The 12,416-nt window shown below is 41.8% G+C and overlaps 1 protein-coding gene across 1 annotated transcript in view; it reads left to right on the top strand.

The window, feature by feature from the left end:
* LOC104996864 (phospholipid-transporting ATPase IB-like) overlaps positions 1-12,416 on the top strand; it is a 119,447-nt gene that overhangs the window by 38,090 nt on the left and 68,941 nt on the right. The window contains exons 9-14 of the mRNA XM_010851252.1: positions 2,006-2,075; positions 6,467-6,594; positions 6,937-7,048; positions 7,358-7,523; positions 9,075-9,202; positions 10,324-10,401. Coding sequence (XP_010849554.1) covers positions 2,006-2,075; positions 6,467-6,594; positions 6,937-7,048; positions 7,358-7,523; positions 9,075-9,202; positions 10,324-10,401 — 682 coding nt within the window. The remainder of the gene's footprint in view (positions 1-2,005; positions 2,076-6,466; positions 6,595-6,936; positions 7,049-7,357; positions 7,524-9,074; positions 9,203-10,323; positions 10,402-12,416) is intronic.

The raw sequence follows: 12,416 nt of genomic DNA, 5'->3' as shown, positions 1-12,416 counted from the left end.
GGAGGGATTGGGGGCAGGAGGAGAAGGGGATGACAGAGGATGAGATGGCTGGATAGCATCACTGACTCGATGGACGTGAGTCTCAGTGAACTCCGGGAGTTGGTGATGGACAGGGAGGCCTGGCGTGCTGCGATTCATGGGGTTGCAAAGAGTCGGACACGACTGAGCGACTGAACTGAACTGAAGCTCTAATACTTTGGCCACTTGATGCTAAGAGCCAACTCATTGGAAAAGACCCTGATTCTGGGAAAGATTGAGGGCAGGATGAGAAGGGGTCAACAGAGGATGAGCTGGTTGGATGGCATCATCGACTCAATGGACATGAGTTTGAGCAAACTCCAGGAAATAGTGAAGGACAGGGAAGCCTGGCCTGCTGCAGTCCAGAGTCATGAAAAGTTGGACTGGAACTAGCAACTGAACAGCAAAACAGTCTTGGCTTATTCTGCTGGGCTCTGGGCTATAGGTCTCCTGTTTCCGGGTACCAGGCCCTGGGATGATTTAGGGCACAAGTGTGTGAAAGTTAGATAAAGTAGGTGTTTAGGGAGCATAGACTCAGGATTGGTTGGTTTGCACATGACGGCACACTCCTGGTAGAGCCCTACTCTGTCTCTAAGGATCAATTGCCCTTGAGAGTTGCAGTCTCTCTCCAGCCAACATGATTTGTAAGATGTCAAGACATCATAAGATATAGAAATTCAAAGACAATGTTAATAGAAATGTATTTGGAAGAGCAAAGGGCTGACAACAGTCAAGGCACTTATGAATAGGAATAAAGACTCATACAGAGAGAGCAAACTCAAAGCAGGGGAAGAAGAGGGTAGGATAAATTGAGAGAGGAGCTTGAAATATATACTTAACCATGGGGCTTCCCAAGTGGCATTAGCAGTAAAGAACCCACCTGCCAATGCAGGAGACGTAAGAGATGTGGGTTTGTTCCCTGTATCGGGAAGATCCCTTGCAGAAGGAAATGGCAACCCACTCCAGTGTTCTTGCCTGGAGAATGCCATAGACAGAGGAACCTGGCAGGCTATAGTCCATAGGGTTACAAAGAGTCAGACATGACTGAAGCAACTTAGCACACATGTGTAAAATAGATAGGTAATGGGAAGTTGCTCTGTAACACAGGGAGCTCAGCTTGGTGCTCTGTGACAACCTAAAGGGGGTGAGATGGGTTGGTGGGAGGCAGGTTCAAGGGGGAGGGGACATGTGTATACCTGTGGCTGATGCATGTTGATGTATGGAAGAAATCAATGCAACATTGTAAAACAATTATCCTCCAATTAAAAATAAATTTAGAAAAGAATAATTTGAGGGTAGTTGTCTGACTTCACTTAAAGAGATGATTTTCAATTTGTAGCAGTTTAGATGGGTTAATATTGGCACAGGAACACAAAAACTAGAATCATGGGAGGTAATACAGAATCCAGAAACACATCTGTACGTGTTGGAGCTTTGATGTGCGACAGTGGTGGCACTCTGCTTCAGTGGTAACAGGAGTTAGAGTTAGTTGCTCAGTCATGTCTGACTCTTTTGTGACCCCATGGACTGTAGTCTGCCAGGCTCCTCTGTCCATGGAATTCTCCAGGCAGTAGTACTGGAATGGGTTGTCATGCCCTCCTCCAGGGGATCTTCCCAACTCAGGGATCGATCCCAGGACTCCTGCACTGCAGGCAGATTATTTACCATCTGAACCACCAGGGAAGTCAGTGGTAACAGGACGGGCTGTTAAATAGTAATGTTTTGGAACTGGTTACCCACACAGCAAAAAGTGAAATTCCTTTCTACACAGAAACCAACCGTAGGGAATTCCCTGACGGCCCAGTGATTAGGACTCTTGGGCTTGTAGGATCAGACTGCTGAAATCCACTGGCAAGGTGGTGGTTGTGGTCCTTTCTGTTCTAAAGAATCCTTACTGATGTAGACCATATTTCATGGTTACAGTTATTGGGAAATTAATTTGTTTGAGAGATTTTGATTCAATATCATTCGTTTTATTTTTTTTTAGTGAACCTCAGGCAACATGTTTTGTTGCAACATCTAATCTGGATGGAGAGACGAATCTAAAAATACGGCAGGTAAAGACACCTTGATTTACCTATTTGGCTGCACCTGGTCCAAGCTGCGGCACCTGAACTCTTAGTTGCGGCACATGGGATCTAGTTCCCTGACCGGGGATGGAAACTGTGCCCCCTGCATTGGGAGCCCAGAGTCTCAGACACTGGACCACCAGGGAAGTCCTGAGATGTCTTTCTAATTCCTAACTTTATACTTGAGTCCACAGTGTCAAGTTTTGCCATGTACAAAACTTACTTTTTTTTCATGATGAAAATGGTCTCACCACTAATAAATGGATGTAATTTATCCTCATGAGATATTTAGAAGGTTCTTTCAAAAGAATAAGCAAGAACTACATGAATGTGTCACTCACTACTGCAAGAAAAATCATAGTGTATAAAATTCAGGTCATAAAGGATGACACACCTTTATGCATTTTGTTTTGAGTTTGATATTTCTGCTGGTGATTTGATGATAAAACTGTCCTGACTAAATATAACTAGATCAAAGTGTGTTACTCACTCAGTCATGTCCAACTGTTTGGCACCCTGTGGACTGTAGCCTACCAGGGTCCTCTGTCCATGGAATTCTCCAGGCAAGAATACTGGAGTGGGTAAGCAATTCCCTTCTCCAGGGGATCTTCCCAACCCAGGGACTGAACCCAGGTCTCCTGCATTGCAGGCAGATTCTTTACTGGCTAAGCCACCAGGGAAGTTGTCCATAACCAGATTAAAAGGGAATATAAATGAACACTGGGTGATCTTATATACCATTGCTTTTAAAACTACCATTTGAACTTTAGATTAGCATGTGATTATGAGTGGGCAGGAGAAGGCAATGGCACCCCACTCCAGTACTCTTGCCTGGAAAACCCCATGGATGGAGGAGCCTGGTGGGCTGCAGTCCATGGGGTCGCAAAGAGTCGGACACAACTGAGCAACTTCCCTTTCACCTTTCACTTTCATGCATTGGAGAAGGAAATGGCAACCCACTCCAGTGTTCTTGCCTGGAGAATCCCAGGGATGGGGCAATCTGGTGGGCCTCTGTCTATGGGGTCACACAGAGTCGGACACGACTGAAGAGACTTAGCAGCAGCAGCAGTAGCATGAGTGGGCAGAAGCAGTGTTCAATTATCTTTTCAGTAATGGAAAAAAGGGCATTGATCTTTGCTCTGTTAGTTTGCTTAAGTAAGGAAGTCCCTGGTTTTATATTTGATTATTTGCATGTCTGTTGCTATCTTTACTGCAAACTTTAATTTGATTTGAAAATAGAAAACGGGTTTAGAATTTGTTAAATCTATCATCTTTGTAAAAGTAATTGAGAAAATGAGTTTATTTTGCCTCCGTCACTTTCCAAATCCCACCTTTGTCTTCAGTGCTAATCATAGTAATAGTTTGGTACCTACCTGATTTTTTAAAAATTCAATTACAGACTTCTGTTTCTGGGAAGATGGAGTAGACATTGTTTTACCTATTTTTTCCTGCCAAGTACAACTAAAGACTTTGGCTTTTATATAAAAAACAAACATAAGACTCTGAAAAACTGAGAGAAGAAGCCAGATAGCAGGACCTTGCGACCCTGGGAACAATGTGATGGCGAATTCCCTGTTCTTTCTTTGGCCTCATTTATCTCAGGGTTCACATAGTCAAAGCTGTGGTTTTCCCAGTAGTCACACACGGATGTGATGGTTGCATAATAATGAAAGTTGAGCACTGAAGAATTGATGCTTTTGAACTATGGTGTTAGAGAAGAATGTTCAGAGACCCTTGGACAGCAAGGAGATCAAACCAGTCAATCTTAAAGGAAATGAACCCTGAATATTCATTGGAAGGACAGATACTGAAGCTTCAATACTTTGGCCACCTGGTGCAAAGAGCTGACTCATTGAAAAGACCCTGATGCTGGGAAAGATTGAAGGCAAAAGGAGAAGAGGGTGGCATAGGATGAGGTGGTTAGATAGCACCACCAACTCAATAGACATGAATTTGAGCAAACTCCAGGAGATAGGAAAGATATTCCTTCCAATGAACATTCAGGGTTCATTTCCTTTAGGATTAGGAGACCATGTGGACAGTAGTAACAAGGCATTGCAACCCATTTAAGCCAGGAAGGTGTTGTTGAAGGTCTACAGGGTGATCAGGGCTCTCACCCTTGCCCAGCTATAACTGACCAACCCCCCACCCCAACTTGGACATCAAAAGAGGTAAATTTGCAACTTGTATGCTTATCCCCCATCATACAGTAATGAGACAGCACTTTCATCCCCTGTCAGAGAGGTGCCAGAGGAAGCCAGCTAAGGTTTAAATGATGTCTAGTATCTCGGAGAAGGCAATGGCACCCCACTCCAGTACTCCTGCCTGGAAAATCCCATGGACAAAGGAGCCTGGTAGGCTGCAGTCCATGGGGTCGCTACGAGTCGGATACGACTGAGCGACTTCACTTTCACTTTTCACTTTCATGTATTGGAGAAGGAAATGGCAACCCACTCCAGTGTTCTTGCCTGGAGAATCCCAGGGACCAGGGAGCCTGGTGGGCTGCCGTCTATGGGGTCACACAGAGTTGGACACGACTGCAGTGACTTAGCAGCAGCAGCAGTATCTCGTAACATAATACATGTAACAGGCAAGCTGTCTGGTTTCAGTCAAAATTTATTCATCATACCCCAAACCAGAAGGATCTCAAACTCAATGAAAAATGACAACCCATGATGCTAACACCAAAATAACAAAAAATGTAAGCATTATCTGACAGAGACACTACAGGGGACATTAGAAAAAAGGCTTTCATGAGCAATGACAAAAATGCTTGAAACAAAAGTCTCAGCAAAAAAACAGTCTCAGCAAGGAAATTTGGAAATTTAAAAACTTAAAAATACAATAACTAACCCCCCTTCCCCCACAGACACACACAAAGCAACCCCCAAAGCAACCCACCAACCAAATGAAAAAAGCTCAGGGGTTGGGCTCAACAGCAGAATGTAAGGGCTGGAGAAAAGAATCTGTGAATTGAAAGATAACACAATAGAAACTACCTAATTTAAACAACAAAGAAAGAAGATGAAAAAAAAAAATGAACACAGATGTATTTGTTCTTGTTGGAGGCTTTCCTAGTGGCTCATACAGTGAAGAATCTGCTGCAATGCAGGAGACCTGACTCAGTCCCTGGTTGGGAAAGATCCCCTCGAGAAGGGATGGCTACCCACTCCAGTATTCTTGCCTGGAGAATTCCATAGACAGAGGAACCTGGTGGGCTACAGTCCATGGGGTCACAAAGAGTTGAACACAACTGAGTGACTAACACTTTCATTACACTTTTCATTCTGTTCTCCTTCTGATTTAAAGAATTTCTTCATGCACTTTCAGTACATAAGAATAGGTATATCAATTGTATGTGTTGCAAATGTCTTCTTCAAGTTGGTAACTAGCTTTCAGACTTTATTTAAGGTACCTTTGAACGGAAGTTCATCCCAAACTGTTTCAATGTAGGTCCTTGAGTGTCAAAACTTTTAATACTTTGTATGCATGCCTGAGAATATTTGTACTAAACTTTCAAATTTATTTGAAATTAGAAAGTTGTAACATTCTAGATTCAAAGGTCTCTTAATTAAGTACTTAAAAATAAAATCCTCTGTCTTTAAGTATTTCCTATTGTTAGACTAATGACAATTTGATTCCAAATTCTTTTGGAGGTGATCTGCCTTTTCTCTCTGCAAGGCTGAGATCATCTCATTGGAATGAGGCATTTTCTCGATGAGTGATTCTCAAAGTGTGATCGTTGGACCAGCAGCGTCACCATCCTGTTAGAGTTGTTAGAAATGCAAGTTTTGGTGCCTTACCCCAGACCCACTGAATAAAAAAACTCTGGGGGCACAGCCCTGCAATCTGTACTTTAACATGACTCTAGGTGAGTCTGATGCACACAGAAGTTTGGAATCATTGTTCTAGATCCTTGGCTAGTCAGAGTGTGAGCCACAGTTGAGCATCATCAGTTGTAGGCATAAATCTATCAAATACTATATGGTGTTTGATTGTGATAATTATAATTTCACTTCAAGGCGATGGAAACTAAACTTTCATACTTCTTTTGATCTCACTAAAATTATTTGCAAAATGTTGGTATGGCAAAGCCTTCTAGCAAAGTTTATGTTAGTGTTTGATATAATTTTTTTTTGTTTGGTAAGTGCAATACATTTTCAGACACTGACTTTCATAATATTCTTTTATTAGCCATTATGGCAACCCTCTCCAGTATTCTTGCCTGGGAAATCCTATGGACAGAGGAGCCTGGTGGGCTACCATCCATGGCATCGCAAAGAGTTGGACATGACTGAGAGACAGAACGACAACAACGAGACATTGAACTTTGCCATGAAAATTCTGTTTTCATTTTTTCCTGTGATTTTATTTTGTAGGCTTTATCAGAAACAGCTACCATGAAAACAGAAAAGCAATTGTCAAACCTATCTGGAAAAATAAAATGTGAAGAACCTAATTTTCATTTCAACAGTTTTGCGGGAACTTTATACCTAAATGAGAAAAGGTATCATTTTTTTTTCCTTCTCAAACATTTTTTTGTCCACTTAATCTTCCCTGACAATTACTTTTATAGTCACTCTAAGTGTAAAGAATGTTTTACTCTCTAAAATTTTTAACCTACATATCTTTGGAATGATGAGAAATGGATAACAAAGCAATTTTTTCCTGTGCTGTTTTAGAAATAGATACTTTCTTTGAAGACACATTTGTTTTTATTGCTATTTGTCCAGAAAGTTGAACTTGACAAAAGAAATTTATATATATGGTGAAAGTCTAGGTTTGTTTTACCTTGTGAAAAGAAAAAGTTCTGTGGTAATTTACTAATACTCTTTTTATTTTTTTTTAGCCCTATTTCAATTGGGCCTGACCAGGTCTTGCTTAGAGGCACACAGCTTAAAAATACTGAGTGGATCCTGGGCATAGTCGTTTACACTGGATTTGAAACGAAATTCATGCAGGTAAATAATCTACGGTGACAAATAGCATTGCCCCAAGTCACAACATTTTGTGTTTTTAGGAACCCTAGGACTTTGGATTTTGAGATGATAGATCTGCTATGTGGATATGTTTCCTGTGAACTAGAGGCTGATGCTCCAAGAAGCGAGGTGGAAAACCATGGGCACACTTTCAGTCCATCCGTGATGTGGCCAAAGATGTTGTACTTTTTAACCATTGCAGTTTTTGACCTCCTTCACCATCAAACTGTAATTCACCTGTCTTGCTTGTTTTTGGTCCTTTTTGGTGTGTGGTTTCCTGCTATCATGCAGAATGCGGTCAAGTCACCCCTCAAGAGATCCAAGGTGGAGAAGGTGACCAACATGCAGATCCTGGTGTTGTTCCTGCTGCTCTTGGTCATGTCCTTGGTGAGCTGTGTGGGAGCCATATACTGGAAAGACAGATATAGAGCAGAGCCCTGGTACATCGGGAAGAGTGGTAAGTGTCAGAGCATGGGAGGAAAACACCACTTTTATAAGTTACTTCTCACGTTTTCATTTAAAAGGGACGGCTCTCGTTCTAACTGGAGGTTGGTCCTTTGCTTTATTTGTTTGTTTTCAGAAACTAAAGGTTAATGAGTTTTAGAAATAGAACATTTCCTTCTTAAGATTTTTTGGGAAAGATTACATGCCAGTGTCATGTAATCCTGGCATTCTGGAATGAAGCAGAGAGAGGGGGCAGACAGAGGCATGAAATGGAGTCAGATGGAGGAGGCCCACACCCTTGCATCTGTCGTGCAGTCACCAGAAGGGCTCGGACAAGGTGTTCACTTCCCTGAGCATTGCTTTCCTCCTTTGAAAGGGGACAGTAGCTGCTTCCTTCAGTCATTGCAGGGCTCCATGTACAGTGAGTGGTGACAAGGAGCTCCGAAGGGACTCAGCGGCCAGAGTGGCCTTCTGTCAGTAAGAGGTTTAAAGGTGAACTTAAAGGGATTTGACATGAAAAGTTCAGCAGTTTTGGTTCTGTCTTTCTGTGTTTTCAGGGTAAACCATCTTACAGCTTTCCACCTTTTCTAATCTGTCACCTGAGGATTCTGTGTTGCTCTAATTTCCCCTGAGAGGACCTGTTTGCGAGCATTTTACAACTTCCTTTGTGTTTAGTTAGAACTCCTTCCTCCCATAATTCAACTATGTAAATTTAATGTGTAAGTCTGAGATGCAAGTTGTCAGGAAGACATATATAAGGCAGTGCATATAGATCCTCTGAACAATTTCTAGATATTTTTAAGTAAAATATCTTTTACTTCTTTCCCTGGGTTTTAAAAAATCATTATAATAATTATCTCTTTAGCTTCAAATCTACAGTTGTTGTTGTTACTTTAGTCCCTAAGTCATGTCCGACTCTTTTGCAACTCCATGGACTATATAGCCCACCAGGCTCGTCTGTCCATGGGATTTCCCAGGCAAGAATACTGGAAAGGATTGTCATTTACTTCTCCAGGGGACTCTTCCTGCCCCAGGGATCAAACCTGGGTCTCTTGTATTGGCAGGCAGGTCCTTTACCACTGAGTCACCAGGGAAGCCCTCAAACCTACTGTTACATTAGATTAAAAAGTCCTCCTCATTAGCCCCTCCGTATCTCCTGTGTTTAGCAACGTCCTCTCTTCAATGCTTTGCTTACCGCCTTTTCTAAGACCCATTTTTTGTGCCTCCAACTTTGTGTTTTGCTGCTACACACCTCACAGAGCTTGTCCCGCTGTAGTTCCTGACTCCTCCCACTTTCTCAAGCTACATCTGAGTTCTCTGAGGGCAGGATCTAAGTCTTGTTAGAACTTGTATCCCCATGCTTCTATGCACCCTGTTACATAGTTGATTGGTACTTAGCTAATATTTTAAAAACTATTTTATATCTGTGTCCACTTAATTATACTCTTAATAATAATTTCCATGGAGAAAAATTCCACAATTTTAAAAAGTAATAATGAGAACACAGATAAATAAAGATATCGCCTGAAGGTGCAACGTGGTTCCTCTGATTTTTCTTCCGCAGATTATGACTATCACAGCTTTGGGTTTGACCTTTTGGTGTTCATCATCTTGTACCACAATCTCATCCCCATTAGTCTGCTGGTCACTCTGGAAATTGTGAAGTACATTCAGGCCCTGTTTATAAACTGGGTGAGTAGTAAATTCAGGAAATTAAGACAGTTCTCTCTTGGGTTATGGCTTTGGTTTTGAGAATCAGTGTGACTGAGTCCTTGTGGTGGGGCCAGTGTAGCTGACAGGCCAAGAGCCAAGGCTGACTCAGCAGTGCCTTGGATGCCTTTGACTCGCTCTTGAGGACACATTTTCCCTATATATATATTTTCCAGACAATCAGAAATATTTAAGAGATAGAGGCTTAGTAGCAAGTGTAGAGAAACAGTCCACTGTTAAAACTTAAGATACTCACAAAGGAGAGTCCAATAGACTTACAATAGATTTACAGAGCTTGGCAAGCATGACAGAAACAATGGCATTTCAGCATTCCTTCAAATTAAGAAAAATATTTCTTAGGTGACAACCGTGTATTGACTGAAGTTGATACTTTGTCAGCTGTGACTGAACAGATTTTTAAATCTGTGTGTAGGGTTGTCACTTTTAGTTTTTTTTTTTGTCTTCATATTGTTCTTTTTTCATTGGAGTATAGTTGATTTATAATATTGTGTTAGTTTCAGGCATATGGCACACAGTAATTCATAGTAGTTTGCATTTGCTGATCTGTATTATTATTTTTTTTAACTTGAGGACAATTGCTTTACACTGTTGTGTTGGTTTCTTCTTTGAAATAAAATTCTTTCTGGATGTCACCTTAACAGGATCCTCCCAATATGTTGATGAACTACCATCATTTGAATGGGAGTATTATTTTAGCAACCACAAAATTAGACAAAGGGCCCTCACATATGTTCTCATCTGATCTTTGCAGTAGCTCTGAGTAGTGCCGGGAGGGAGGTCCCTGTTACTACCCTTATCTGATAGACGTAGTAACTGAGACACACTTAAGGCCACACAGCGTGCCTAAGGCACAGCCAGGATTGAAAGCCGCATCTATGGCTTTGCTTCTCCTGAATCGACTCTGCCAACCCGTGTGTAAAACTAGCATATATGTGTCCCAAACCAAGTATTCTGGACTCTCCACTGTGAATTCTTTATAAATGTCAAGCACATGAGAAGATCAGTGGCAGTATGGGCTTCCTGAAGAAGTTTTGAGCCTAGTTCTGTCTGTGTGGCTTGGCTATTTTGTTTCTTTCCTGCAGGATGAAGATATGCATTTTAAGGGAAGTAATGTCTATGCCATGGCCAGAACATCCAATCTTAATGAAGAGCTTGGGCAGGTGAGGGCCCCTCCAGGGCTGGGCAGTGTGACAGGAGCGCCGCAGGAGGTGGGTCTAGGGAGAGCGTGTGCAGAGCTGAAAGGCCAGATTTAGCCATGGGCTAGAGGTAATATGGGGCTTCCCCAGTGTCTTAGTGGTAAAGAATATGCCTGCAATGTAAGAGACCCAGGTTCAACCTCTGGGTCGGGAAGACCCCCTGCAGAAGGGCATGGCAACCCACTCCAGTATTCTTGCCTGGGAAATCCCATGGATAGAGGAGCCCGGCGGGCTATAGTCCATGGGGTCACAAAGAGTCGGACACGACTGAAGTGACTGAGCATGCACATAGATAATGTGACACCCTTGTGAAGCTTTAGAAATATAATTTGTTCCAATTATTCATAATATTGCCTAATGGGTTACAAGTAGAACACACCTGATACAGGTTATTATGTACTTATGAAAGAGTGAAAGAGCTGAGGGGCAGGTAGGAAAAGCTGCTGGGGGCTCCCAGGGCTTCAGGCAGCTTCCAGGGAGCCACAGGGACCCTGGAATCTGTGGGATGGCCGGGTTTCTGCTTCTTTAAGGCAGGTGACTCATAGGGGAGCATCCACAGGCTGCTGTGAAATTTCACACCGGCCAAATCCATGCATCTGCCCGCAGCTCCCAGAAGGGAAGCAGTAGAGCTTCTGGATCTTCACTGAAAATGTCTTTAAATGGTGGAATCTAATCTGCAGACCAGAGAAACGTAGCCTTGGGCCTCTAGACCCTGCCTTAGAATAGACAGGCGGGAATGATGCCCAGTTACCAACAGACAGTTGTTGGTTGCCTTTTAGATGACAATGGCATCTTTACAAGTTTAAATGCAGTTTTAAAAACTCCCAAGATTATTTGTCAATTATACTATTAATATAATGAAGCTGAAAAAAAAAGCAACAACTCTCACAGTTGTATAGAACTTGAAGGAAGAAAGACTTGTAATTGTTACTTTTTTCTATCTACTTTTTGTTCTGTCTCTATGTATGTATTTACTAGATTATGATTTTCTACCTTTCAATTAAGTAAAGGCCACATATAAACCATGGTAAAAGGCAGAATTTTGAAGTTAAACATCATGAATGTGAATCCTGGTTTCATCATTTACCAGCATAGACAAAGATACCTCTGGAGAGGGAAATAGCAAGCTACTCCAGTATTCTTGCCTGGGAAATCCCATGGACAGAAGAGCCTGTGGGCTACAAAAATCCATGGGGTCGCGAAGAGCTGGACATGACTGAGCATGCATGGATGCACAGGCACCACAAGAAAAGAAAATTACAGGTCAATATCCCTTATAAACTCAGATGCAAAAATCATCAACAAAATATTAGCAGATCAAATTCAACATTAATAAAGGACCATACATCATGATTATTTATTCTAGGAATGCAAGACTGGTTCAGTATGCACAAATCAACCAATGTGATACACCCTTTTAACAAAATGAAGGATAAGAAATGTATGCAATAGATGCAGAAAAAGCATTTGACAGAATTCAACATCCATGTATCATAAACGTATCAATAAAGGGACTACAGAGGGAACATATTTCAACATAATAAAGGGTGTGTACAACAAGCTCACAGTTAAAAGTATACTCAGTGAAAACTGAAAAGGTTTTCCTCTAAGATCAAAAATAAAACAAGGATGCCTCTGCTTATTAGGGTAGCATTAAAAAAATGCTGCTTTTATTCAACTTAGAATTGTAAATCCTAGCCATGGCAGTTAGGCAAGAAAAATAAATAAAAGGCACCCAAATCAGAAAGGAAGAATTAAAGCTGTCTCTTTTGACATATGACATGTTATGTGTGAATGAAGTCACTCAGTCGTGCCCGACTCTTTGCAACCCCATGGACAGTAGCCTGCACCAAGCTCCTCCGTCCATGGGATTTTCAAGGCAAGAGTACTGGAGTGGGTTGCCATTTCCTTCTCCAGGGAATCTTCCCAACCCAGGGATCGAACCCAGGTCTCTGGCATTGTAGACAGATTCTTTACCT

The sequence above is a fragment of the Bison bison genome, unplaced genomic scaffold (assembly GCF_000754665.1).
Source record: "Bison bison bison isolate TAMUID 2011002044 unplaced genomic scaffold, Bison_UMD1.0 scf7180017864299, whole genome shotgun sequence".
NCBI classification, from domain to species: Eukaryota; Metazoa; Chordata; class Mammalia; order Artiodactyla; family Bovidae; genus Bison; species Bison bison.
The sequence above is the reverse complement of the archived record's forward strand: the minus strand, read 5'-3'. Positions and strand labels throughout refer to the sequence as shown.